The following is a 7,840-nucleotide window of genomic DNA, read 5'->3' as shown; positions in this document are numbered from 1 at the left end:
GTTAGTCGGCTTAATCTTAATGACCACTCGGGCAATCTAAAAGTTGAACTCGATGCATGAAAGGACGACATCTTTTCGGTCTTGTAGCATTTACAAAAAGCACGGCCGTCATTTTGATCTGCGACTTCTTCTCAGGTATCTTAGAAGAAATAATGTCCGATCGTACGATAATCGATTACGATTAAGGAAAGCTGCGGCATTTGAAGAATTAAGACACCGCCGAATAGTACGATCGACATACAAAAATTATACGATAGAACGGAGTACTTCGTTTTCAATATAATGAAGGTCTGAAAGAAAAAAGGCTCGTTCCTTCACAATGTCGTTTGATTTTTTTACTTATCTACGATAAAGCAAGGTTTTATGTACGATAAAGCAAGGTTTTTCTTTACCAAAGTTCATTGAATTTAGTTTTTTGAAGGATAGTTTAAAATGGTTTTGTTGCCCAGTATCACAATCCGGCATGTCAACATACAGCTTGATGCTACATAGTGTCTTAAGACACATCAAACTTCTATCTGACTCTGATATAAATGCATGCAGTAAGTTGTAAACATTTTCGTCTGGATATGTGTTTTTAGAGAGTGACGAAAGATGCTGCCGCAAACCAGAACATGGTACCGTTGTAAAACCCAGATGTCAACGTGTCGTCGTCAAACCCAAAGGTATTGATTATGCTGTTTCTGTATTCTTTTTTTCTTAAGAATCTCGGTCAGGATTTCCAAATTCGCTATCGTAAAGAGCTTCTCAAAGGCTTTTGTATGTGGATTTATGAAAAGAGCACGATCTCCGCTTATGATGCAAGGATAATCTGCAAAAAAAATACTGGGTTGTTGTTTTATGCTGCAGTATATATTTTCTATTTTTGAACAGGTAATGGAGTCGTGAAAATAACCATAATTTATATCAGGTTGAGATTTACAAGTGACGAAAATTCACACAAAAAAACATAATAAAAGGACTTAAAGATTTTTCAATGTGATTAAAACAAACAAAATGATTGTACACACATTACATTGTATATTATATTTTATCTCATTATATTTTAAATAAATGTATTACTTGCTTTGTATACCTGTTAAGTGAAAGAGAGACTTAAAGCCAAGGCTAAAGCGGCCAATCTTAAGGGGATCGTCCCTTTTGACACTTGCATGAATTGAGCAAATACCGCTCCAATCATCTTCGGTTAAGGTCTTGTTGAAGTAGAAAACCAAAGCGGGTGCCTGTCAAGTAAAATATTACCAAAACATAAAACACAAGAAAATCATTAATTTTAATTGAGCCTTTTTCTTACATTGTACAGCAAACAACTTCTAAAGACACGTGCCCTGTTTACTTAAAAAATGTGTCTTAGGGCTCAGTGATCTAGGCCGTTAAATTAATTTGCTAGTAAACCTTTGGTGGCGAGTTCGAATCTCGCATGATTTAGTTTTCCTTTTGTTGCAAAAGCATTTTTATGCTGCGAATTTGAATTGTTCGTAAATTTGGGTATTTTTCTGGGATTAAACGGAATTGAATCCGAATAATCAACCGTAATGGTTTATGACATTTGCTGAAAAATATCAAAAGTACAGTCAAACTTGTCATATGTGACTTTCCCTGGAACTATCCAAAAAGGTCACTTATGGCAGGGAGTCTTTCAATCCAGGTCAATAAAAAGTTTCAGTTTTACTTTATGAAAGTTGCATATACTTTGATTGTTTTGTTTAATGGAAAATTTATCATAATGTCCTCTTGTATAATTCAATTTATTATAGTAAAAGTGTTTGTAAAATTCACATGCTTGTTAATTAGATGAAAACAATGAATATTTCAATATGTTGATTTGACAATATGGAACATGAAATGAATACTAGTTTAAGTCTTTAATTAAATTAAAACATTTATGAAAAGTCCAATTGTTAATATTTTATTTCATGAAAATCAAGCATACATAAGTAGCTCAGAGTCTTTATCAAAAAGTGAAATATCTGGGGAAAAATCCCTAAAATCAATATGCACTGAATGATTGTTCCCTCTTGTTCTGACAGCTAACACCAACGAAACGAATGTAATGCTCAGATATCTCAATGATTAAAATTACGTCATTTTTGCACACATTTAACCTTCAAAGTTTCTTTGATATCGGTAAATTTCCAAGCTAGTTAATGCTTGACCTAGATTAACTTCAGACTGTTTAACAATATCAACTTAATTAAAAATAGTAACAGAATATTTTTGCTTAAGATATGAATACAACTTTTGATAATTTAATTTGCAACCTGCAATGATATAGTCAAAAACAATTGGTAAAGTTGGGATATCTAAAACAAAACACACAACATTCAATTCGAGTTTGTTGATGACAAAGGAGTATTAATTACAGACCAAGACAAACGTTTAGATTATTGGAAAGATAGTTTTAAAGATCTTTTGTATGGTTCCTCTGCTTATGGATCAAGTGTTTATCGTCAAAGAGATGTTCAGATAGATCATAACAGTTATATCCCACTGCTAGACAATAACATTGCAGTAAATTAAGTAAAAAGGGCCATAGATAAAACTGACTTTATGCATGTTTCGAAACTGGTCAAAAATCTAAAGACTGAGGTAAAGGCATTATTAATCCCATTCAAAAATCTAATACAACAGATCCTTTGAATCCGTTATAAAGATAACAGTGGTATAACTCAAGCACCTACAATGTACAAGCTATTCTGCTCAGTTATTAACGACAAGAGGATATCTCCAAGCTAGTAGATGAGCAAAATGGCTTTCGTAAGAAGCGTAGTACTGGGGACCATTTATCAAGTATCACATATTTTATAGAACCTTGGTTAAAGAAAGAAACTTAGCACTTTTACTGCGTTTATAGATTTCAAATAGTCTTATGACATAGTTGACCGTCTAATATTATGGGAACATTTATTTAAGATGGGATTGAATTGTAAAATGTTGAATGTTATCAAGTCTCTATATTATTGTGTAAGTTCATGTATTAGACTGAATGGTTACACTTCAAAGTGGTTTGATGTTAATTTGGGATTACGTCAAGGGTACATTTTATCCCTGGTGTTATTTAACTGCCATATTAATGAACTAGCCGTAAATATAAAGTCTCTAGGTCTAGGAATAGAACTTGGAGAGGGTAAATTTTTATCAATTTTATCATATGCTGATGATGTAGTCTTTTGGCAAAAAGTGAGCAAGATTTACAGGCCATGTTCGATACTGTATTTATATGGTGTAATACAAATCATATGACAATCAAGGTAAAGAAAAGCAATATTGAACATTTTCGAAGCATATCGACACCAAGAACATCGTTTCCATTCAAGTGTGAAACTGATAGTTTAAATGTCACTGATAGCTATGTCTATCTTTTGTTGGCCCTTAACGAGTGTCTTGACTATAACTATACAGCTGAATTTGTTGCTAAGGCAGCTAGTAGGGCTCTTGGACATATTTTTGCAAAATTTAAGCAACTTGGATGTATGTCTTTCAAATTCAATGTATTTAAAAATTGAATGATTCTATTGTTTGGCCCGTTATAGGTTATATTGCAGCTATTTGGGGTACAAGAAAGTACTCGTATATTGAGCAGTACAGAACCGAGCAATGACGTTTTTCTTAGGAACAGGCAGATACACTTCAAATGCTGCAGTTGCTGGGGATATGGGCTTGGAACCTATCTCTAATAATTAACTCAAATGTGTGGCGAGTACTTGGTGTCGATTTGCAAGTAATGAACAGTATGAGAATAAATTTTGATGTAAATACATTTATGTACTGTTTTAAGCAGGCAGGTAGAACTTGTAAGTACTGGTATTTAAGAGTTAAAGAAATTTTTGAGAAATATAACTGTGGTGAATTTTTAGGTTTTAATAATGTTTTAATGTTTGGTTGAACATATCTGAATGAGTATTTGTATGAATGGATTGAGTCACTACATACAATAAATAGTAGTTCTGGGCAAGGTTGAAATAAATTGAGGACTTATATATTAACCTTTAAGGTTAGTTATGAAACAGAAACAAGTGCTATCCTGCCAAATAATTCAGAGCAGCACTTGCAAAATTTTGATGTGGGGTAGTCCCTATTAGACTCGACAATGAAAGATATGAAAAGGTAGCTTTAAACCAAAGAATTTGTCCAATCTGTAAATCTGTAAAACATGTTTTTTGTATTGTCCAAGGTATAAGGATATTAGGACAGATTTATTTGCTAAAGCAGAAACTGTAAATGAGCAATTTTTAAGGTTGTTTGTGACAATTACCTGTCATTCATTTTTTCCGATACTGAAATTGTATAGTGTGTTGCAAAATCCTGTTTCAAGAACTAACTAGCTGTATTCCTCAGAACTGTCTCTTATAAGGTTACTTTTAAATTATTAAATATCTTACTCAACAAACTGAGGGTCCTACATTAAATTATTGAGAAAGTTTACTAATCAGTGTATTTATAAGCCGCCTGATAAGGTTGGTAATAGTTTAATACTTTTTTATCATTAGACAAGTACATTTGTACAAAACTCTCGAGGTCTCTTGAAAGGGTAAACATACTTAATGTTAATGATTAGTAAAACTGATTTTATTTTTAGGCAAAGACGTTATATGTACAGTTACTTAAATTTGAACAATGTTTTATTTTTATTTATATAGGTCTTATCTTTTCAATGATGCGAAATAATTGTATCGAGAATATGATTTTATAGGTTAAGAATCTATTGCTATTCAGTCTAATTTTTATGGTTTTAAGATAGAGAACATGGCTAGGGTTTTCACTATAAAAAACAATTGTACCAGAAATTCTTTAAGTCTTTTAGAAAAATAACATTAGCAGTAGTTTCTTGTTTTAGCAGTATTAAGTTGTAACATGTATGAGAAGAGAGGTTATATTGGAAATTCTTGCAGAGTTGCCTCCCTTCCATTAGATTATTTTATATAGTCTCTTGTAATTCTGATTAGAATGACAGTACATAAACATCTTTTATTTTGTAAAATTATGTATTACTAATTGAATGGTTTTGTGTTATAATGTATGGATGAGACTCAAATAAATCTATATATAGTCAGGGAGCTGTGAAAATGCACAATAATCGCTATTTGACTTAATTGATACAATAATGCCTCGAGTGCTGTTCTTTAATGTGTAAAGTGTGAATAACATCTTTTTCCACACGATATTGACTGTTAAAAATGTAGTAGAAAAAATCGTTTAATTTAGCTGTATATGTACTACGGGATGCAACATTTATGGTCGTTTGTCGCGACAGACAGGGAGTCGTTTAATTCAGTGACATTACACTATAGTGATTTACGTTGGGCGGTCTGAAATTGTATCGTATATCACAGGAAGTCCTTTAAATCAGTGAGTCGCTATGACGAGTTTGACTGTAGTTGTTTTAATATTTGCCGATGGTTTGATCCAGACACTTGTGTATACATGTACTAACTCTGAGGAATTGACAATATTCTGACTCATCTTTACGCTCTGGGTTAATTATTCTTCCTTCATACAGTATGCGCATTTCTGTTGCATTCGCATCATCGGCATTTTGTAAAAGTTCCTATAAATTTGATAAAATAAAGCATTTGAACGACTTAATTGTAGGAAAAATATAATTCAACGTAAAGGAAAAATCACAGGTTGGGCTATTGAATCATTAAGCATATATCTCTGTAAATCGTCTTTATCCGATCTGCATATTTGCAAGTTGGCAATTCTTATAATCCATAATCTAAAAACAAATTTAGTTTGATTCCTAAGCACGGTTTTTACCATTTTCTATGCTTGGTGTCCATCTTGTGTTCGTCCAGTATTGATTCCATATGAGGAATTATGCCATGTGATCTGCTTAAACGGTCGTTCTCTGTATTGAATTCATTGTTATAGAAATCATTCATCTCCTTGCTCTAATAGTACTCTGACCTTCAAGTGTTTCCTCTTTTATCATTTTAGTGCATGTACTTTATTTGCGATATCATATCTGTTTATACTTACTTTAAAAGTGTGTTTAATGCTAAAAATACTTCAGTTGCATTTCTTATTTGTACAAATTAGTAATTTGCTAGACTTTAGTTATCGTAATATTACAATACTGTGCCAGCGAGCGATACACTAGTGTAAATACATTATTATTTCTATAGCATTGTAGGGCTCTACCTGATCATATTTTAATAAGTCATATATCATATATGTTACATTCCCCACTTTATTAATACACACGTATTTGATACGTGAATTTCATCATTAATTTCCTTTTAAAATTGACAGTTATTCTCTTATATGTCCATTGCAGTATTTTCGAAACAAAACCATTTTCATGGCAAAGGCTTAAGTTTTTCGCCTAGACGGGAAATTTGAACTTTTGAAATATTTAGTACATTTATCATTAATAGGTTATTAAAATGGGCCATTTTGCAGTGGTTGATCAGACTGTATTGTTGTCAATAGTATGGATTTAATAAGCATGATTATCTTCAGTGATATATTCATTATAGTCAATATAATTACATATGTACTTTACAACAAAAATGATTACCTTCATGAACTGTGCATCATTTCTGTACTCATCAAGGACACGTTTTATCTGTTCCAGAGGAGGCGGCTGCCTGATGCTTGAGAAATCTGTTGCGGAATGTACAAATTGAGATTCTTTATATATCAAATATAATAAAAAATAGTAAACATGTGTTAATATCCAAAACGTGAAAAAATTGAAGAATGTTCATTAGGGGTGTCACGGTTAGAAAAAATGCTAACCGTTTAAACAGCGACATAATAACCGTGTTAAACGTTTAACCGACCATACTAATAAAATCCTTAGATTTTCAACATTAACTTTGTTTCTTAATGACAAGATATGTCATTTTGTTCATATTTTGTTGTACTCAAAATGATTACAATACATATCCGAATATATAGTTACTATTTTCCGCTAGGTTCGTACCGTATTCGATCAGATCAGAAAAGATACATTGTTGAGAACAACTTAAATACAAACAATTGCGCATAGGCTCTGCACAACACCTTGTAAATGTGAGCATTGTTCTTCAAGTATAAATTTGACCTTGAGCAAGCCGATGACAGCATGAATTCTGCACATGTCCTTATTGGCATATAGATTTTAAGTTTGTTTTGAAGGATTTTTTAAGTCATATCGACACAGAAAATCCTTCAATTTCGTATATGTGTAATAAAGCAGAATGGTTGAGACGAACCGGCAAACTGATCGACCGCCGCAGTGACTTACGCGACAAAGTGATTCCTGTGTTGCCCTCCACATCATATGTCACCAGCTGGTAAAAAGGATGAGAAATTGGGTAGTAAGGTAAGATAGCCCTTTGATAGCATACTAGTTTATTTTTTATTCTTTTCAATTTGCATTTACACGGTAGGGAATCACGTGACTTTTACGGTTACGCGTACAGACAGTATGGCGGCCTAAAAACCTCGCTTCACATGTGTTTTTCAGGTAATTCTTTATTATATCCCATTTACTTACATACGAGACCTGTTGCAGCCTACGCGGAATAAAGAATTGTTGCCGCCTATACCTTATTTTCCACCCCTGTGCGCATAGCTTTTACAAACACTCAAAAATACAACAGGAATTTTCAATTTTAACAATTATTTTCCGGGTAACATTCACGCAAAATTTGTATTTTTTATGAATTTGATTAAACTACGTCGAGTTAGCAAAGAGAAAAGTTTCATAGAAGTTCTTATTTGAAAATGTAAAAAATTAGGCATGTTAAATACTGACTAGTCACTTTCAATTCCAATACACGAGAGAAAAATGATTTGGGTAACGGCCACACGTACTTTTATTGTTGATAACTCCCACGCAATATTTTAT

General features: G+C 32.6%; 1 protein-coding gene across 1 annotated transcript; it reads right to left on the bottom strand.

Annotated features, from left to right (window-relative positions):
- Positions 1 to 274: 274 nt before the first annotated feature.
- Positions 275 to 5,547, bottom strand: LOC132747589 (sacsin-like). The gene is made up of 3 exons (XM_060737008.1): positions 5,435 to 5,547; positions 1,076 to 1,223; positions 275 to 811 (listed from the first exon to the last, which is right to left on the bottom strand). The coding sequence occupies exons 1-3, from the start codon at positions 5,507 to 5,509 to the stop codon at positions 654 to 656; spliced, it is 381 nt and encodes a 126-aa protein (XP_060592991.1). The 5' UTR covers positions 5,510 to 5,547; the 3' UTR covers positions 275 to 653.
- Positions 5,548 to 7,840: the final 2,293 nt, after the last annotated feature.

Source organism: Ruditapes philippinarum, unplaced genomic scaffold (genome assembly GCF_026571515.1).
Source record: "Ruditapes philippinarum isolate M1 unplaced genomic scaffold, ASM2657151v2 ctg4504_1_1_1_1, whole genome shotgun sequence".
NCBI classification, from domain to species: Eukaryota; Metazoa; Mollusca; class Bivalvia; order Venerida; family Veneridae; genus Ruditapes; species Ruditapes philippinarum.
Note: the sequence above shows the minus strand (reverse complement) of the source record. Positions and strands in the feature narration are given on the sequence as shown.